Source organism: Cotesia glomerata, unplaced genomic scaffold (assembly GCF_020080835.1).
Source record: "Cotesia glomerata isolate CgM1 unplaced genomic scaffold, MPM_Cglom_v2.3 scaffold_17, whole genome shotgun sequence".
NCBI lineage: Eukaryota > Metazoa > Arthropoda > Insecta > Hymenoptera > Braconidae > Cotesia > Cotesia glomerata.
Genome location: NW_025402108.1, coordinates 232,555 through 254,234, shown reverse-complemented (window position 1 = coordinate 254,234; position 21,680 = coordinate 232,555). Strand labels below are relative to the sequence as shown.

Genomic DNA, 21,680 nt, shown 5'->3' with positions numbered 1-21,680 from the left:
ATAGTACAGACACTTTACCATGGGGTTATGAAATACCAAGTTCACAAAAGTTGTCAATATTGAAAAAAACTATTAAAAGACCAAGATTATTGTAAATTCAATTTTTAAGTAATTAAATTTTAAGTAATTAAAAAATTAATGTTATGTTTTTTGTAATAATAATAAAAAAAAATTTTTTTCTGTTAATTTTTCATGTATATATATATATATTTTTTTATTTTAAAGTATAATTTTTAAGAACATATATAAGTACATTTTTAACATAAATTTAATTGAAGTAATTTATAATTTATTCTTGATTATGAAGGTTTGATAAGAAATTCAAACTTGTGATAAGCTGTTCCGAAATAATTCAAGTGAAGTTCTCCTGCTGAGGCCAAATCGATCAGTGATGTTAACTGCTCTTCATCATCGATGAGCATCCGGTTGATTCGATTCGGGAAGAAGATTGAAAACTCGTTTTCCACAATTCCCAAAATTTTTGGTCCATATTTTGTGTTGACTTTCTTAATTTCCGTGATTTGATAAATCTTGTTCAGTTGCAGTTCTTCAAACTTTTTAGTTGGTAAAAAGTTCGGTAAGTTGTTGATTTTATTGATAGCACTCAAATCGATGTGATGGAAATATGATGGCGACATGGCAAGTAAATTAACTCTCTTCCTAGAGCTTTTTCAATTTCTACACATGTTCCGTTATGAATTCCTGTAAGGTAATAACAGAATGTAAAATAACAGAATTTAAAAACTTTATTACTTATTTAGAAAAAACTAATGAAAAAATATAATCAATTTGTTCCTAAATTTAAACACATAACTGGATAAGAAGAATTGGATCGAGAAAAAATCTTGATATTGCTTAAACATCATAAACCTTTAATTATAATTACCTGTGTTCACAGCAGTTGTGTCAAAACACGTAGCCTTTACATAGCGACTAAGACCCCATTCATCCAAAGTCCTCAAAATAGCTGTTGTTTGATTCTGTGCTGATCCAGAGTCCATTTTTGGGACTCCTAGTAATTGTTCAACGCCAAATGCCGTAAGGAGAACTGACAGCCGATCTACGCTTTTTGATCCAACAATATCCTGCAGTAATTTTCCATCCCAGTGTATGACGTACTTATCGTGTGATTTAAAATCATTTTTCAATCCTACAGCAATCTCTTTCCGTACTATCATGCGAGCTCGTTGAATTGTTCTGTAACTAAGAGTTGTCTCTTCCACTTTGATGCCAACACTTGACAGAACAGCAGTTATAATAAACATTGCATTTCTACTACTGACATTAGTTCTGTCAAGTACAGCAATGAGCTCTGCAGTTAAAACATTAATTTTTGGTGTTTTTACAACCGGCATTGGAGGTTCATACGATAAATCCGAACCAAAATTAGTAGCTAAACTTAATGATTGCTCCGACAACAATACTGACTTTTCACTGGCAATAATCGTGGGGCAAGATGATGAAGGTTGATTTGGACCTATAAGAAAACAGTTTTAATTTTTTTTTAAATCTATCCAATACAATTACGAATTACAATGAAGAATTATCTACTTTATAAAAAATTTGTCAGACTTACTGGTTTTTTCTACTTCCATCAACTCTTCACTTATGGTAGGAGTTTGTATATTGTGATGGATAAATTCTTTCCGAGTGCCGCTTTTTTGATTCAAATATATATCTTTGATACGGTTATCGAGCAACTTTAAAGACTTTTGATCAACTATATCGAATAAAATTTTTAGTCCATTCTGAAATACTGATTGTTTCTTTTTTTGTGCTGGTGATTTTTTACGTGTAAAGTTATTTTGTAAGCTTTTCCATTTGTCATGACATCGAATGATTCTTTGCACTACATTATTAGTACCAGAAGTCGGAATGTCATTTTTTTTCCATAATTGTATAACCTCACCAGCTACATTTTTAGCACTTTGTTTCACAGAATATTTAAGAAAATTCAGATGATGAAAAAAGACACACATAACCTCTTTCACTGTAGGTAATTTAACTTCGAGAATTTTTTGGCATCGGTTTGCCGATTAAAGGGATTCCTTTATTCATATTAGGTAAATATCAGGTAATTCACAATTATTGTAAATATATTAAATCATAGCTGTTAATTATTTAGTTATAGTTATACACAAGAAGACACAACTCAGAAGCTCCAAAGACTTTGTACACAATGTAGAAATATAAGAGAAAATATAGAAATGACATAAACCCACAGATGGCGCTAGTATGACAAGTAATGAATAACAGAACTACCAATATTTAAAACTAAAACCCCAAGAATAAAATATTTAATTATAAATTTTGTGGAAAAAAAAATTGTGTTACATTTTAAATCAGCCTGTTGAGAAATATTGAATTACGATCCTTAATTGTGATAAGAATAAAATTATTAAAAGAAAATATCGTTAGGGAATTGATTCAAAAGAAATATCTTTCCAAAAAAGGATAAAATATAACTCGGAAACTGTCACTCCATCAAAATAAACTAAAATTATTATTAATATTGTCAAAATTGATAAATTAAATGTGTAAATTAAAAATAATTATCAAAAAATTATGAATATCAGTGCATATTGGAATTCGAATGGGAATATCTTCGAAATGGTTCGAGTAATCGAAAAAGTATAAGAGACCATTTTTGTAGAGCGTTAAATTTCCTACAATAATCAATGCAGCTTATTCGATAATAATTATTACTCAGTCAGTAACAAAATTCAGAAAAAAAAGTTATTTTTTTTTAATTCTTTAATTTTTGACCTTAAATATCTTTTAAATGGTAAGATTTATCGAAGAAGTGTAAGAGACCATTTTTGTAGAGCATTTAATTTGCTATAAATATTGACGATGGTACGGGCTTAATAAGCTATTGGTGATAGAGATATGACCATTTTAATATCAAACTAAGTTGAAAATATAAAACTATGATGAGGATAATGTTCCCATTAATATTAAGAGCCCATACTAGGTGAATACTTTCTAAAGGTGCCTAGGAACAAGTTTTTGTGTATGAAATCAAAAAAAAAAAATAAAAGTTTTTTTTGACCCACCCTAATATATATATATATATATATATATATATATATATATATATATATATATATATATATATATATATATATATATATATATATATATATATATATATATACTAGCTGACTCAGCAAACGTTGTTTTGCCATGTGAATAATTTCTAGAGAATTTCTACTGTAGAAAAAAATTACTAACTTATTGGAAGTGTATAAGGATGTGGAATATGAGTGAAAAGGCCTGGAGCGCTGTGAACGATGAGGGAATGTTGTTTAAAAATAACAAAACACCAAACATTGATTGTTTTTATTTATTAAAAGTAATAATTATTTATATAATTAATTAATAACATAATATTAATATCTTAATCCTGCAGCGTGAACAATATTTTTTGTTAGCCCGTCTTTAGCTAATACACACAAACTTGATGGTTTCCCCACTCGAGAGCATGCAACGTATAATTGTCCGTGTGAAAAACATAGTGTGCTCAAATCTAAGCCACAAACAGACATTGTTTGGCCTTTGGATTTATTAATAGTCATTGCAAATGCCAATCTTATCGGAAATTGAATACGCTTAAATTGAATTGGCACATCTGTGGGTATAATAGGTATTCGTGGTATTAATATATTTTCACCTCGAAACTTGCCATTTAAAATGGTGCCTTGGATAACGTTTTTCATTAATTTTTAATGACTAATCGCGTACCGTTGCATAGCCGTGGCAGGTTCAAATTACGAAGCAAAATAATTGGAGATCCAACCTCAATTGATCAGTAGACGGATCGGGAATTTCTGCAGAAATTATATTATCTATTTCTTCAGGACGGATTTTGTCGATTAACCAAACCAAAATGTGGGCATGAGGTAATCCTCGCTTTAGCCACTCAACCGAATACAGTCAGAAATATGTGGGACCGAATACATGTGATTTAGTAATAAAATTTATTAATGACTTCAGCTTTTCTCTAAACACACGTGCTGTAATGTCATGACAATGTATTGCATTTTGGCCAGGCAACAGTAAAGATGTAATCTCTGGCCATTTTGGATTACATGTGAACGTGATAAATAAACACGGTCGCCCATATTCACGCACGAAAGTCAGAGCATCCTGTATATACTCTTGCATATGACGTGGACTGCCTACGTACGATGTTGGTAGAATTACAGAGTTACCGATTTCGGCGGCGTCAGCGTTGTTCACAATAGTGTCTCGCAAGTGAATGTACTCTTCCACACGTAGCTTGAGTTGATTATATCGTAAGTATCGTAGTCGTTCGCCTTCTATCATCGCGTACATGTCGACCATGAATTGCTGACAAAGCGCTCGAAAGCGTATAACGACATTAACCAGCCCACGTCTAATCATCAATCGATACGCATAATAATTCTTCGAGCTAACGTTCTTATTTGTTTCGGCTCCTGTAATAATATATTCATAAATTTTTTTTTTTTTTATTTTTACCCCGCTTTTCAGACTTCTATCTCGATGGGGGTCCGGCCGAGACCGGAAGGGGACTCCAGGCTGATCGGTACATTAAGTTTGGCAGAATAAGTTTGGCGGTATTACATACTTTTTCAGCCTGGAGAGTAATGCGGCGATGGGCCGACTTTGGGGAAACTGCACGCATTTGCCTGTGCCCCACCGGTAGCACAGGGCTTGAGGAAACCATCGAAAACCCAAACCTGTACAGCCCGGCGTGAGTTACGAGCACCGATGTTCACTGAAAATTAAATTTCAGCTCACACCGGGATTCGAACCCACGCTTCACCAGTCCCAAGCAAGCATGACAAGCATTATACCGCTTAGCCATGGGACTGGCTATATATTCATAAATATTAATTTAAGTTAATTGCGTTTAATAATTTAATTGTTTTGTTAAAAATGTAATAATCAAATTCATAATAAATGAAGTACCTGATACGGGATCTCGTTGTTTAATATTTATGCTGTATCCGTCTTGTCCCTTCCAGAAGATTAGCGGATATTGGAGAGCGTCATATGAATGGTGTGTATCAGCAATAAACTGAAGATTATTATTTCTCCTACGAATCACAATTTCTCGTGCACCTGTACGATCGCCAACCATGATTCCAGCAACGTCGTTAGCAACAGGTGCATTGAATCTACGAATGTGTTATCCAGCTGGTGTTTTATTAGGATTAATAACAATAGCGTGATTATCGCTTTCTAATTTGTGCATGTGGGATTTGAATATTTTCAACAATTCATTATGCTCATTCAATAGAGCATCCAGCTCGCTGACGATGCGTCTAGCAAAGAATGAATCAAGGTTATTGTAGCCACAACGTGCATCCACCCGATTGGCTAGTGCGCTTCCGGAGTCCTTGCCGCCCATAAAGTAGATTTGTAAAAATTTATGTGGTTCGTTTGGCATTGGCAGCAATGAGCCTATTTTATGATAAACTTGGCCTCTGATTTTAAATGTAGAATTGTATTGTTGACAATTTGCATTAGTATTTTGAACTATTTCTGTTGCTCCGAACGATGTCATTTGAAAACATGAGTTGAATGTTCGAATGGACTTCAGGAACACGTTAGAATCTGGATCTGTGCCGATAAGCAAACCGTTCAATGGTTCCGGTGGTGTTTCAATTACAGGTAGTTGTACCTTCCCTGACGCGCAACACATCCCGGCTGGTTCATTTTTGAATTTCAAAGCATGACAATACGGGCATTCTTTGTCCATAGCACCAATTACTACTTTTGAATGAGCATAATATTCAATATCGGACTCATACTGGAATGCTAGACGCAGAAATGATGTAGCTACAAATGCTCGATGTGCCTGTTGGCGTTGTTGGTCATTCGCTCTGCGTCTATTGACAGTAAAACGGTGTGATTGTCGTTGTTCTAATCTCATGACTTCATTGCGTTCAGCTTGTGTATCGTCTGATCGTTCTTGACGCAATTGCGCCGTTCTTACACGCGCTCCAGTATTTTCTTCCTGAACTTGTTCTTCGGTTCTTTGGGCTGTTCTATTTTGAATGCTTCTAGATTTATTTGTACCACGGCTCAAATTGGCCCCTTTGCGTTTTGTTGGCATTGTTCACTGTACAATACAAAACACACATGAATAGAACTGATTGAATTATTTAATTATTATATTAATCATTTATTTTATCTTTGATTACATTAAATATACATATAAAAATTAGATAGTTTCACGAAAGCGAAAAATTTTATGTTTCTTAATTATATCGAAAATACATATTGTTAGAAATAGTGAAAAAAAAAATTCTGTCGAAGTTATAGCTCTTATAAGTAAACACAAAAAAAACTACCCAATTGTAATAAAAATCTAACTTTCACCGAATTCGTTTTTCATCATTCCCAACAATATTTTCGTTATAAATAAGAAAGAATAATTTTTGATTTTATAATAAACGTAAAAAATAATTTATACTTACAACTCCATAGCCGTTGTTTGCGGAAACTCGTGACACGTGTTGAGTATTTTAGAGGTTATGTAAGTCACTTAATTAACTGATCGTGCGATTTACACTCAAAATTAATAATTTTATTAGTTATTAATAATTAATTATATTCAATAATATTAGTTATTAATAAATAAATAATAAAGTTACACGGGAATATATTTGATATGAAAGTTACACTGAGATAGTAAAAATGTTTAACTACTACGCTTGAAGCATAAACACTAATAATAGCCGAAAACTGTAGAGGTAACATCCCTACTCCGTGCTGTTTACAGGATGAGAAGTGACACCGGTAGACACATGGAGGGGATAACTTACCAAGTGATAATAATTGATGTTATCGAGCGAGATAGAAAATGAAAATGACTATTAAAAAGCAAGGGTTGGTGATGAAAAAGTGCAAATTTAGAGTTGTATGTATTTTTTTAAGGCCACATAATAAAAAAATAAAAAAAAAAAAAGTTTATCAAAAAAATAAAAAAAAAATTTTTGGGGTGAACACCCCTTATCACTTAGAGGTTAGAAAAATAGATAGTAGCCGATTCTCAGGCTTACTGAATATGCATAAAAAATTTCATGAGAATCGGTCAAGCCGTTTCGGAGGAGTATATGGGAACGAACATTGTGACACGAGAATTTTATATAATATATATATATATTAGGGTGGTTCATTTCCGCAAAAAAAATTTTTTTTTTCGGTGCTCATGCAAAATATTAATCTACATATAGAAAAAAAAATTAGGAAAACGGTTGACCCTGAAGGCCATCCCTGCAACTTCCCGCTAATTTCATCCTTAGGCGCTTAAAATTGCACCAATGACGTTTTTGAGCTCTTCGAGCTCAAAAATACAATTTATGGGTTATTTTGAGTTCTCCGAGCTCGAAGAGATTGCTTTCCTATCCTTTAAAGCTCCTCGAGCTCAAAAGTCTGATAGAGATTTGATAAGACACTATTTTTTGAATTTTTAAACCACAATAACTTTTGAATGAATAAACCGATTTTTACGCGGTTAGAAGTATTTGACGCAGTTTTTCAAGCCTCACAAAGAATCTCAAATTTTGAATTGATCGCGCTAGGAATTTTGGAGTTATTCCGAAAAAACACTTTTTTCGGTTTTCTTTCGTTCACGATATCTCTCGAATGAATCAACCGATTTTGACCGGACTGGTGGCGATCGACGTGGTTTTTTGAGGTTAAGAGCTGATTCGTTTTTGGAATTGAACTATTAAGCCGTTTAAAAGTTATTCCAAAAAAACCACATTTGAAAAAATTTTTTTTTTCAGTTTTTTGAAGATTTCTCAAAATCTATTGATCTGAATCGGTCCAAATAGTTTTTAAAATCTAATTTTGGTCAAGCCCTTTCGAATGGCACCAACCGCGATGAAATCGGTCAAGCCGTTCAAAAGTTATAAGCGGTTCACATACTTTCACACACACACACACACACACACACACACACACACATACATACAGACGCCGTGACAACCTCGCGGGGATAGTCAGGGAAGCTTCCTGTGACCTTCAAACGTCGAGATCTGATGAAAACTCGATTTTTGCAAAACGGGGTGAAAACAATAACTTCCCGATTTTTGAAAATCTTCGATTTTCGTAGCGGGAAGTTAAAAATTCTTACCAAGTTTGAGCTCTTAATAATAATTTTAAGTACTTACAATAAAAATTTAAAGTTTTACCATTTAAAATGCATGTAAAAAAATTTTTTTTTTTTCAAATTTCTAATGCTTACCCGGCTTTTACAATATTGCAAATCGATTTGATGGACCTTGTGGGGAATTTCACGTTCTTTAAAATAGCTTCCGAGTTTTTTTGTGTAACTCGCACTGGTTCACCGGTAGGAGTCGTCAAAGTACAGTTTTTAAAAACAATATATTTTTTTTTAATTTTTCGAGCAAACCGCCAAAAGTAGGAAGAAAAAAAGGACTGACTAAAAAAAAAAGTTATTCAACCAATATTTAATGAATTTACAGCCATTTTTATACCGTAAAACGTAAGAAATTGATAAATACTACCTCATAATGTTATTTAGATTCATTTTTTTTATTTATTACCACTATATTTCCCTACACTAAAAATTTTTTTTAAATCATTATAATTTCTCACTCATAATTAATATTAAAACACACAAATTAATAAAAAAACTGCAAGAACAAAATTGTAACATAGATCTTGAAATTTTTCAACATTTCTGTCGTTTACCAAAAAAATAAAAATGAAGATTATTTAATTTTTTGTAACAAAATTCCAAAATTAGCAAAAAATTTAATTTTTTCTATTGTCAACTTTATTCACGCCAACTTTGTATAAGTTCGCCTCGCAAACTACGAATGAGCGTAAAAATAATTAAAAATTTTTTTTTTTTATATATATTTACATCTTTATAGTTATTTTGATAAATCTTACTAGTACCCGACTAGAAATTACTTTGGGATTACCCAGCGTATACATCTGGACCTGATTGGGTCCCGATGAGGCACGCCCAATTGGGAAATCCCTATAAGGGCCTAATTAGCCCCTAATCGGGCAATCCCAACGTAAAAATAAAAATTTTTATTCAGTTTTTCCCGATAGGGCCCTGCATGGGACCTAAATGGGAAATCCCAACGTAAAATTAAAAATTTTTATTCAGTTTCTCCCAATAGAGTCCTGAGTGGGACCTAAGAGGGATAACCCAACGGAAAAAAAAAATCCAATTTCTAAATTTTCCCCAGTGGGATCTGTGTGGGATCTAAGAGGGATAACCCAACGAAAAATAATAATAAAATTGCTAAGTTTCCCCGAGTGGGATCGGTGTGGGACCAAAGAGAATTTTCCCAACGTAATGTAAATAAGGCATTGATGGGTTTTCCTAACTGGGCTCGTAGTAGGATCCAATTGGGATAACCCAACCTGAGAGTAGATGCATGAAGAAATAATCTTTAAATTTAGACAATCGTTTATTTATATAAAAAATCAATCACCCAAAGATCTGTGAGCTTATATTATTAACATATATTCATTGTAAATTAATTAGAAATAAAGATAAAAATTAGCCGATAAGTATAGAAAAGAATTAGGAAAAAAAATCATCTAACATTGATAAATAAAAACTACAAATTTTAGCTTCATCAAATTTTACATAACCTTATATTTTGAAAAATTTAATTTTACGAGATTAAAAATACATTGTAAAAAATCGGAATGAATTCGGAGTAAATCTAAATCCAAATTAAAATTTAATCCCATTACTCGGAGTTTTGGTGTAAAGTAATTAAACAATTTACGTGTAGAGTGAATCCGAAGTTTTTTTAGCGGAATTATTTTAGATTAATTTGGGATCAATTCCAGATTAAATTCAAGTACTCCACAGAAAAAAAAGGTTCACTTGAGCCAAGAAAATATTTTTCTTCCTAATTATTTTCTTGAGCGAAAAAAAAAATTTTTTTTGGCACAAGAAATTTCACTTATTCCAATAAAATTAATTTTCTTGCTTATTAAAGAAATAAGTATCTTGATCCAAGAAAATTTATTTAAGTTAAGAAAATCTTGTTGTTTTGAGAAAATTCAGCCTCTTGCTCGAAAAAATTTAGTTCTTGGAAGAAGTAAATTTTCTTATCTTGACGAAATTTCTCTCTTGCTCCAAAAAATTAAATATCTCGATAGAAGTAAATTTTCATTAATATTTTTATTGATCAACATGTCAAATGGGAAGATCAAATAATATTGAATCATTTTTTTTATTCCAAATGTATAATTGCACGCTAAAATAATACAAAATCGGTATCAAATATTTAAGAGAAAAATTTTCTCAAGGTGAGAAAATTTTTTTCTCAGCTGAAGTAGGTGGCGCTGCTTCCCTAAAGTATCTAAAAATCTTGATCAAATATAAAAATTTATTGTATCAAGTATATATGATAAATTGAATTAAGAAAAAACTACTTCCACCAAGAATAAAATTTCAAGAAAAATTTTTACTTCAGCCAACACAACTTCGGTCTTTCTTCAGGCATCCGAAAATTTTCTTAAACCAAGAATTTTGTTCTCCAGTAAAGGAATTTTCCTTTCTGTGTGAGTTCTTAGACTGAAATATGTCACAGGGTTTTTATTCCCTTTGTGCGTCCCTCCTTGCGCCTAAATTTGGCAACAGATCCACACTCGGTGTGTCTCTGAATTCATTATTTTATATTTATTTATTAATTTATTCATTGAATTTATTACTATTAGTATTATTTATATTTGAAATTTCTAATATTATTGTTAATAATTTAAGAATTAATTTTATCTTTATTTCAGACATTTATAATGAATTATTTATAATTTATTATTATTATTATTATTATTATTATTATTTGTATGCATTGCCGTAAATCATTGTCATACAGTACCTAATTTTACTATGAGTGATAAATCATAGCCTTTACTCGCACGGGTGAGGCCCTACAATATCGATCGCGAGCAAAGAGTTCATTGAATTAGGGAAAATGGCTAGAGAGGCCCTTGCTGTTGAACACGAGGCCTCGAACGGTTTACGGTGACAAAAATTGGGCAGACACGCGGTGGCCCGCTTGGTGTGAGTTACACACGCGGGACCTCCGCTATTGTAAGGAGTGTGGATTTGGTGCCTTGGGTTGAGTTTCCTTTTTGGTGAGTACTCACAAGTTGAGATTGATTAATATCCGCACACCGCTGTCTCCTGGCTTAAATAATTTGTTCTTTTATTGTTTAATTAAATTCACTATCGATTTATCGGGTCGATCCCGTAGCGAGTAAGGGTTATTTTAAGGGAATACTTGTACCTATCCCGAAAGCCTCATGTGGGTCCCTGAAATGGCCAGTAATTACTAATTAAAGCTTTACACTTACATTAATTATTATTACGTTTGTAAATAATATTGAAAAGCTAATATCTAAAATTATCGTTTATATTGGTTTAATTGTTTGAAATCTATTATATTTGTTCCATAAAGGATTTATTCTGTTATTTGGAAAGCAAATTTGGTTTTAAGTAACACAGTTTATAAATAAATAATTTATTTTTGTTAATATTTTCTGATTCATTAATGATTTATTTTATGTAAGTTACTTCCCGGATTACTTCCCTGTCATCCGTCCTTTATTTTAGCAGGATCTTTCGGAATATTACATAGATTTAATTACTTATTGTTTATTACTCGGTATTTTACCCTAATTTTATTTTAATTGTACTGCAACCTGCGCTTTTCATCCGCATTAACTCGAATCGTTGATTGATCGTCCAGCGCGGCCCCTGGAATTGTTATTATTTTTGGTAATTTTTCATAAAAATTACCTGGCGTCCAAATGTGCACTAACCCAGCCTGAGGGGTTTCCGGGTTAATTTATTATATATTTAAAAGGGCGAGCGTAAAATACCTTACCCAGCCGATATCTCCGCCATCGGTCGAATTTAGTTAAATTTTGGGGAAAAGTATTGTTACAAATACATTTTGATGTTGCTGAAACAAGATTCATACTCAGAATTTTTACTTCTTAGTATAAAAAAAACTTTTAATTGAAGATAATTTTTATTGTCAGTATGTGAAAATTCAATTTTTGAAAAATATCCAACTTTTGAGGATTCACATTTGCAAAAGAATTTATATTGTAAAAAAAATTAAACTTTTTCATAATTAAATTTTTATCTATACAATAAAATTTTAAAAATTAACTTGCATTTCAAAAAAATTTTAATTTTCAAAAAAAAATTTTTTGTGTTAGTATAAGGGGGATTCCAAATTAAATCGGACAGTTATAAGGAATTTTATTTTTTCAATTTTTTTACATTTTTCGGTAAATTTTTTTTTTTTATTTTTCAATTTTTTAAAGCTTGAGCATAACATGAATAATGTCTCAGTCAACCAGTAAAGTTCATGTAAACGAGATAGGAACTATCCTCATCAGCACTCCCGCTTGGACCAGCGGTAACGTCAAGGACTGAGGACCCAGAGGATGCAAGTTCGAGCCCAACTCACGACAAGGATTTTTTCGATCAACGATTTCATTTCAATTCAAATTAAATTTACTAATGGGATCTAATATAATATGAGTATCTGACCCCAAATTATTTTTAATCTTTTCGAAAATCATAATATTTTTTCTTTCAAAATTTAGATTGGGTTCTGATAGGGATTTCCCCCTTGGGACCTAAAAGGGATTGCCCAATGAGGGCCGCATAGGACTTTGCGTGACATCCCCATGTGGGGTCCCTATTAGGAAACCCAATGCGGGCCCAATAGGTCTTACATTAAAATTTCTAGTCGGGTATTCTGTGTATTTTAGAATTAGTTCTGAGAGAAGGAAAGAAGATATCTTAACTAATAATACGAAAATTTTCAATTTTCAACTCTCAAAAATTTTTTTTTAATTTTCAAAATTTATTAGAACAAAAATTTTCGATTTTCAGCTCTCAAATTTAAAAAAAAAATATAAAAAGAAAAATTTTCGATTTTCAACTCTCAAATTTTTCTCAGTTCTTATGTTCCTTCTCTCCAATAATTAAAATTTTTTTTTTTTTCTTCTTCTAGATAACATATAATTACATATCTATATTTTAGATATTATAATCATAAATGGTTTATCGTTTCATGTTTAATAATAGCACAAGGATAGTCATCTGGCGGCTGTTAGATCATGAAAAAGATCTAACATGATCCATCAATGAGAGTACTGTTTTAACAACAGCAAACTCATTACCATAATTAATTAGTCGGTATTAATTAAAGACGGCAGCCAAACTAGCGAGCTTCATTACCACTTACTGCATGAAATGAGACCTCCTCTTTCCTAATCACGCCCACTTACACAAACAACTAAGTCTCCTACTCCTGCATCAGTATCACACAAACGTCTCTAGTTAGCCTTGCTTATATATAACCTAATCACTAAAACCAAATCAATAATAATACTTATATGACTAAACTAATAATAATAAAAAAAAAAAAATTCAAGAGAAAGAGAGGGAAAATTTCAACTAAATAAGTACAAATTTTTTTTTCTTTTTTTTTTAACTTCCCGCTACGAAAATCGAAGATTTTCAAAAATCGGGAAGTTATTGTTTTCACCCCGTTTTGCAAAAACCAAGTTTTCATCAGATCTCGACGTTTGAAGGTCACAGGAAGCTTCCCTGACTATCCCCGCGAGGTTGTCACGGTGTCTGTATGTGTGTGTGTGTGTGTGTGTGTGTGTGTGTGTGTTTTGTAGGGGGGAATCCTTTTTACGGATTCTAGGCATAGCTGTTTGGCCTGGATATGTGGCGACTCGACGCAGCGTCATACTAACTCGACACTAACGCCCCTACCCACTAAACCCTAAACCCCTTTTCCTTCTTTCCTCTAATCCCTCATGGAAACCGCCGTCAGGCATTACTTCGTGAAGGGAGGATCTAGCTACTGCTCTTCCTTCTGGTGGCTAAGGTGTTAACTATCTTCCTTCTATCTTCTGCTATTTGCTCTTTTTCTTTCGGTGGAACGCAAGTCTTTAAGGACTTCTGTTGCAAACGTGTTGGTAGCGTTCCAGGCAGCTTCTGATGACAACATTGCTTCTACTAGTGAATCTGGTTGCATTCTCTGGTTCAGGATCCTCTCCAGTTCTTCACGCTGTGGATCGAAACGAGGACATACAAAGAAGACGTGCTCCGCGTCTTCAGCAGCTCCTGGGCAGGACGGGCACTCCGAAGAGTCATCGTGCTTAAAGCGGTGTAGATACTCTCGAAAACACCCATGTCCCGACAACATCTGCGTAAGATAGTAATTGACCTCACCGTGATTCCGGTTAAGCCAAATGTCGACCCGACGTATGAGACGGTGCGTCCACCTACCCTTCTCTGCAGCATCCCATTGTAGTTGCCATCGGCCTATGCTCTTCTGCCGTTCTTCAATTCTAAGTTCTTCCGGGCTCAGTGCAGTTGACCTTTTTCGTTGGTAAAGGGCCCGTCTTTCCTCTGCTAGAACTCTAAGAGGTAGGGTTCCAGCAATGACGCACACTGCTTCTTCTGATATAGTGCGGAAGGCACTAGCTACTCGTAGGGCACTCAGTCGGTATATTGGTCCAGCTTTTCTCCATGATTCTTGGGTTTCCAGTGCATCAGCCCAAATGGATATTCCGTAAGTGAGCACTGATGTGACTACTGATGACAATAGTAGCCTCCTGCTCTGCATTGGGCCTCCGATGTTAGGCATCAGCCGTGCGAGACTAGCCCTCACTACTGACGCTTTGGCACTGACATGTTCCACCTGCTGTTTGAAGTTGAGTCGTGCATCCAGCATCACTCCCAGATAACGGATAAATGGTTGTGATGTGATTTCTCGGTCACCGACATTAATCTTAATTGTTTCAACTTCTTTTCGGCTGGTAATAAGCACTGCTTCGGTCTTCTGCTTGGCCAGTTGTAGGTTCACTGTATCCATCCACTGGTTGATCTTCTCAAAAGTGATGTCAAACAGATGTTGAATCTCGTCGAGGTGTTTGGCGACGATCCCTGCGGCAACATCATCCGCATACGCTACCAGTTTGACACATCTTGGAAGCTTCAGTCGCAGGAGCCCGTCATACATGATATTCCACAGTAGTGGACCAAGAACAGAGCCCTGTGGCACACCACCGGTTATATCATACTCTTTTGGACCATTCTTTGTATCGTATTTCAGCACTCTATCTGTAAAATAGCTAATCACTAGTCTGCGAAGATATGTTGGCACGTTCTTCTCGTTGAGAGCTTGCATGATGCAGTCCCAATTAGCGGAATTGAAAGCATTTTTGATGTCCAAGGCAGCCACCAGGCAGTACTTCTTCGTTCCACCCTTCCATCTAGTTCCTGCGATTGCCTCTTTGGCCGTATTAACAACCAGGTTGATCGCGTCCAGGGGTGATCGGCCTTTCGCGAATGCATCTTGGTTGTCTGCCAAGAGTGGGTCGACTACTGCACCTATTCGCTGATGGATGATACGCTCAAATATCTTTCCCGCCGTATCTAGCATGCAGAGTGGTCGGTAAGATGACGGGTCTTCTGACGGTTTCTTTCGTTCAGGTAAAAGTACTAACCGTTGCTGTTTCCACTGACGAGGAAAAGTCTCCTCCTTGAGGCATGCGTTGTAAGCGTCTAGAAATAATGTTGGTGCTGCCTTTATGATGGTTTTCAAGGCTATATTAGGGATTCCGTCCAATCCCGGCGCTTTATTATTTCCTACCCGATTACAGGCCTCCAACAATTCTTCTTCAGTGACAGGTGGAATGTCGTCCAGTTCATCTTGCGTTGACTGATAATTGAGACTGTGTTGCTGTGGAAACAGCGCAGTGACGATTTTCTGAAGGAGTTGGGGACACGTAGGTGACGGCATTTGTTGTTTCTTCAGGTGCGTCATGACCACCTTATACGGCCGACCCCACACGTCTTTGTCGACCTTGTATATGAGCTCTTTCCAGCATCTTCTTTTGCCCTCTTTTATGGCCTTATTAAGTTCACGACGAGCTTTTTTGTACTCTGCGATCAGCACTGCAGAGTAAGGTCGTTGATAGCCACGCTGTGATATTCTTCTCTTTCGATGACACTCTTTACGGAGGTTGCTGATATGATTATTCTACCAGTGTACCGCAGGTCTTGAATTCATAACACGTTTGCGAGGCATACTGGCATCACAAGCTTGTGTTACTCGCATCATCAGAGCCTTAGTATGTTCTTCTGCACATCCAGTCTCTATCGGATCACTATCGAGGGCTGTTAGCAATACTTCTGGGTCAAGAGATTTCACCTTCCAACCGACGGTGTTAAATTGCTTGATAGGCCCCCGGAGGTTCTGGTCGTTTGACGTTTCCCAGAGTATCGCATGATGGTCACTGGCAGTGTAGATGTCCAGTACCTTCCAGTTAGTGTTACCTTTAGCAAGGCTGGTACTGACAAAAGTGACGTCTACAATCGATCTTGCGTCACCTTTGGTGTAGGTCGGCGTGTCACCACTGTTGAGCAAGACTACATCTAGTGTAGAAAGAGCTTCTAGCAGCTCTCTTCCTCGTGCATTAGTCTGCTTACTGCCCCAGTCCACTGCCCAGGCGTTAAAGTCCCCGGCTATCGCCACTGGATGATGTTGCTTCGCGTCCTCGGTCAGTCGATCCAAGAAGTCAGTAAACTCAGCAATTGAGAGGCTAGGTGGTGCGTAGCAGCTGTAAAAACGGATGCCATCTACTGATGCTGCTACAAAGCCAGCGCTGCCATTGGTAGCCACACTCTGGAAAGGGAGCCTACCACAAGCCCAGATCACAGCCTTCGTGGTGATATCCGTCTCCCAAGGTTGTCCAGCTAAATGTTTATATGGCTCCGATAAAAGCACAACGTCGAGCTTTAATTCCCGTACTGTCTGCATAAGCAGGTCATGCGCAGCTTCGCAGTGATTGATGTTAAGCTGCAGTATCCTCATGTTCGTTTATTTGTCAGCTTCTGGAGTGCTTCTTGGGTGACTGGACATCGGCCAGAATCAGACCGGTGAGCAGTGTCCTGAGAGCCAGGTTTTTCCGCACATAACGCACATTTCACTTTATTTTGGCATTGAGCAGCTTGATGACCTGTTTGCCCACATTTGATGCAAAGCCCAGATCGGTCGACTTCGCTTTTACATTGGGCAGTAGTGTGCCCAAAGTGCCAGCACTTATAGCATCGTAATGGTGTCTTAATTGCTCTGACACGGCAATTTACCCAGCAAATCCTTATTTTGCCTGTCTTTCCAAGTATCTTCTGCACTATTGCTGCTGGCAATCGTACCGAAGCAGTTTGAGTACCTCTGTAGGCCGGACGAATTTTAATGACATCTTCAGGTATTTCGTAGTCATTTCCAGCTGCCTCTTGTAAGGCTTTCCGGACATCGTCTTTAGTTGTTTCGTCGTCAATGTCCCGGATTTCAAGCTGTTCCTCTGGGCCTTTACAGATGACTTGCGCTTCTTCTTTAAGGATGCTCTTGATGGTCTTCAGCAAAGCTTGTCCTTTGTCTGCGGTCTTTCTGGAAAGCGTAATGAGCATATTCCCATCATTCGTCTTTTTGACCTTGTCAACGACGTCACGGGTCTGATCTGGTGGGACATCTTTTTTAATCCGACGCAGTATCTCGGCATATTTTGCCTTCTCAACGGGTCGAATAATTAAGGCATCTGGTTTGGTGAATTTTCGCGGTTTTTCCCGCTTAGGCTCCGGGCGAGATTTGTTCACCGGTTGTTTTGGTAACCGCTCTCTCGCTTGCTCCTTCTTCTCCTTCTTGGATTGGACCTTCTGCCATTCAGTCACCTCTTTTTTTCCGGCGTTCTGCACTGCCGTGTTTTTCGGAGGGCTTGGTTTCAGGTCCTTTTTCTTCACAACTTGGCAGATCGTTGGGTCGGGAGAAGATCGATCTTTTCTCTTAGTTGACTTGCTGCTAGTTCTGATTCTGTCTTCCGCGACTGATCCACCGTCACCTTCGGCTCCAGTGTCTATTGCTTCTTCATTCACGATAGTTGCTTGAATGCTTCTCTCCGGTGTAGTGCGAGAAGTGCGTCGTACTGTTAAACACCATTCTTCATCAAGTTTCTTGAATCTCTGGAGGGCATTGGCTACGCTGGTCGTCTTGGTCTTAATCTCCTTGTGGATATTGACCTTAGATTGGATGAAGTCATTTAGCTCACTGGTCAGCTTTTCAAGGCGTTCAAACGCTTGCGACCGGTTCATTTCAGCGCTTGCTTCAATCGCTGCTTATTGGGCATGAGGCCCGTTTTCACTATTGTTGTTTTCCTGAATTTTACTCATACTTTTAAATTCACCAGCGCATCGTACGGAGTGGAGCGGGTTGTCATAACTAGGAACGGGTGTACCCTCGGAGATAGTACTCCTACCCCAGTTCCCTGAGGCCTAGCCGACACTTAGCCAGCCCCGGAATACACGGACGGACTAGACTCGCTCGGAGCGGTGAAGATTCCGATCTCTAACACTCACTGCGTACTTCCTGATCAAGGCCCGAAGTGGCTGGCTCCTGATCCACTGCTGCAACTTACACCTCGGCAGAGCAAGCTCACATTAGCCGTGGCCTGCATCGTCGGAAACTACGACACGAGGTTCCGGTCACTCCCAGTGGGTCACAGCAGGGAACGATCGTCTTGTTAGGTCAGTTAGTGCGACCAACCCATTAAAGGGGAGTTTTGTCCACGGGAGCGTATTTTGTTTGGTTATTTTGCTTGGCTCCTACCCGCTGTACCTCATCAACTAAGAGATTAAGTGTCATCCAAGGACAGCGAGCGTTCTCCCATCCGCTCGGGGAGACGCGCCCGGTAGCAGTATCTCTTCTGCCCCGAGGTGTGTGTGTGTGTGTGTGAAAGTATGTGAACCGCTTATAACTTGTGAACGGCTTGACCGATCTCATCGCGGTTGGTGCCATTCGAAAGGGCTTGACCAAACTTAGATTTTGAAAACTATTTGGACCGATTCAGATCAATAGATTTTGAGAAATCTTCAAAAAACTGAAAAAAAAATTTTTTTCAAATGTGGTTTTTTTGGAATAACTTTTAAACGGCTTAATAGTTCAATTCCAAAAACTAATCAGCTTTTTACCTCAAAAAACCACGTTGATCGCCACCAGTCCGGTCAAAATCGGTTGATTCGTTCGAGAGATATCGTGAACGAAAGAAAACCGAATAAAGTGTTTTTTCAGAATAACTCCAAAATTCCTAGCGCGATCAATTCAAAGTTTGAGATTCTTTGTGAGGCTTGAAAAACTGCGTCGAATGCTGCCAATTGCGTGAAAATCGGTTTATTCATTCAAAAGTTATTGCGGTTTAAAAATTCAAAAAATAGTGTCATCAAATCCCTATCAGACTTTTGGGCTCGAAGAGCTCAAAAGCATAGGAAAACAATCTCTTTGAGCTTGGAGAGCTCAAAATAACCCATAAATTGTATTTTTGAGCTCGAAGAGCTCAAAAACGTCATTGGTGCAATTTTATGCGCCTAAGTATGGAATTAGCGGGAAGTTGCAGGGATGGCCTTCAGGGTCAACCGTTTTCCTAATTTTTTTTTATTTATTTCAACTTTTAATTTTTTTTTTTCCTCTGTCTAATATATATTTCAACTATATATATTATTTTATTAAAAGTTATGTCCTACTGCGATTACTACTCTGTGCAAGCCGAATACTACTTTTCTTTTCTCTTCTTACATGCCTTACACTCACTTGTCCGCTCCTCCAATTGAACGATTGGCAGACGCAGTCCTCCAAAGAAACGTCGCTCAGCAAAAATCTGATCCCCTACGAAGATAAAATTCCAAAATGAATAATTAAAAATGAAAACATTCAGTAAAATAACTGCGTACAAAATCAAGTTTAGGCTTACTTCTGAATCGGAAACGGTTGTATTCAAACTCGATCATTGCCGCCCTCAACCTCTCTATATCGGTAATGTTGGGAGTAACGAACTCTTCAAACCGCCCCGTAGCCGTAGGGCCCTGCAACTCCAACAAGAAGAAGTATGTCGCGGCATAAGCGACCCCCAGAGCAACAGGTCCAAATAAGAAAACCAGATCTCCAATAACATATAGGGCTCTCCCAGGAGTGAGCGGCCCCATTAGCTCTCGCTAGAGCTGAACTCCACGACGTATGTCCTAGAAACAAAATTTAAATTACATTAAAAAAAAAAAATTTACACAAAACTAAACCAGTTTTAATAATAATATAATTTAGACAATCATTACCTTTTCGCCATATACGGCAGTTACATACATGAACCACGTCCCATATCCTTCATAATTTCGGCTGGTAGAAAACATGTTGAAAGCTTCGCTGTCAGATTACTACTCTCTCTACTTCCTTCCAAATCATAGTAATACCAACGCTATCTTAATTCTTTTTTTTAACTTCCCGCTAAGAGAATTGAAAATTTTCAAAAATCGGGAAGTTATTGTTTTCACCCCGTTTTTCGAAAATCGAGTTTTCATCAGATTTCGACATTTTGAGGTTCTAGGAAGCTTTCCTGACTATTTCCGCGGTGATGTCACCGTGTCTGTATGTATGTGTGTGTGTGTGTGTGTGTGTGTATGTGTGTGTGTTTTTCCTTGTAAGGGGGGGGAATGCTCTTTACGCATTCCAGGCATAGATGTTTTTTATAAATGTACTGCATAGATGTTCTGCATAGATGTTTGGCCTGGATATGTGGCGACTCGACGCAGCGTCATACTAAAACTCGACGCTGGCGCCCCTACCCACTAAACCCTAAACCCCTTTCTCTTCTATCCTCTGATCCCCCATGGTACCGCCGTAAGGCATTTCTTCGCGGGGGGAGGAATTAGCTGCCGCTCTTCCTTCTGGTGGCTAAGATGTTTTTTATTTCTATCTCCCTTCTAGTTTCTGTTTTCTGCTCTTTTTCCCTCGATGGACCGCAACTCTGTAAGCACTTCAGTGGCAAAGGTGCTCGTGGCGTTCCAGACAGCTTCTGATGACAGCATTTCTTCTACTATTGTCTCCGGTTGAATTCTCTTTTTTAGAATCTTCTCTAATTCATCGCGCTGTTGGTTAAAACGAGGACATGCAAAGATCACGTGCTCCACGTCTTCAGCGACACCTGGGCAGGATGGGCACTCCGGAGAATCGTCGTGCTTAAAACGGTGAAGATAGGCTCGGAAGCAGCCGTGTCCTGACAACATCTGCGTAAGGTAGTAGTTATCGTCTTATACCGAGGATCGACGACTGGTTGAACCGGAGTCATGGAGAGGTTAACTACTACCTTACGCAGATGTTGTGTGTGTGTGTGTGTGTGTGTATGTAAATCTCTCATAACTTTTGAACGGATCATCCGATTTGATCGAAATAAGCGGCATTTTGAAGAGCTCCTTCGCCCCTAAAATTCTGATACTAATTTACAGAATTTAAGTCGATCAATTTTGAGAAATCTCAAAAATAAAACTTCCAAGAATTCGTTTTTTCGAAATATCTTTTAAACAGCTGAACCGATCAATTCCAAAAACTAATCAGCTTTTAACCTTAAAAAACCACGTCGATTGCCACCAGCCCGGTCGAAATCGGTTAATTTGTTCGTGAGATATCGTTGTCGAAAAAAATTAAAAAAAATGTTTATTTTCAGAATTTCTATGAAATTTTTAGTCTGACCAGTCTACGCTTGAAGATTTTTTAAAGAACTCAAAAAACTGCGTTGAATGCCGTAAACCGCGA

At 36.9% G+C, this 21,680-nt stretch overlaps 1 protein-coding gene across 1 annotated transcript; it reads right to left on the bottom strand.

Annotated features, from left to right (window-relative positions):
* Positions 1 to 261: 261 nt before the first annotated feature.
* Positions 262 to 20,289, bottom strand: LOC123273948. The gene is made up of 4 exons (XM_044741436.1): positions 19,849 to 20,289; positions 19,689 to 19,763; positions 887 to 1,477; positions 262 to 702 (listed from the first exon to the last, which is right to left on the bottom strand). Exons 1-4 carry the CDS (start codon positions 20,078 to 20,080, stop codon positions 605 to 607), a joined length of 996 nt encoding a protein of 331 aa, XP_044597371.1. The 5' UTR covers positions 20,081 to 20,289; the 3' UTR covers positions 262 to 604.
* Positions 20,290 to 21,680: the final 1,391 nt, after the last annotated feature.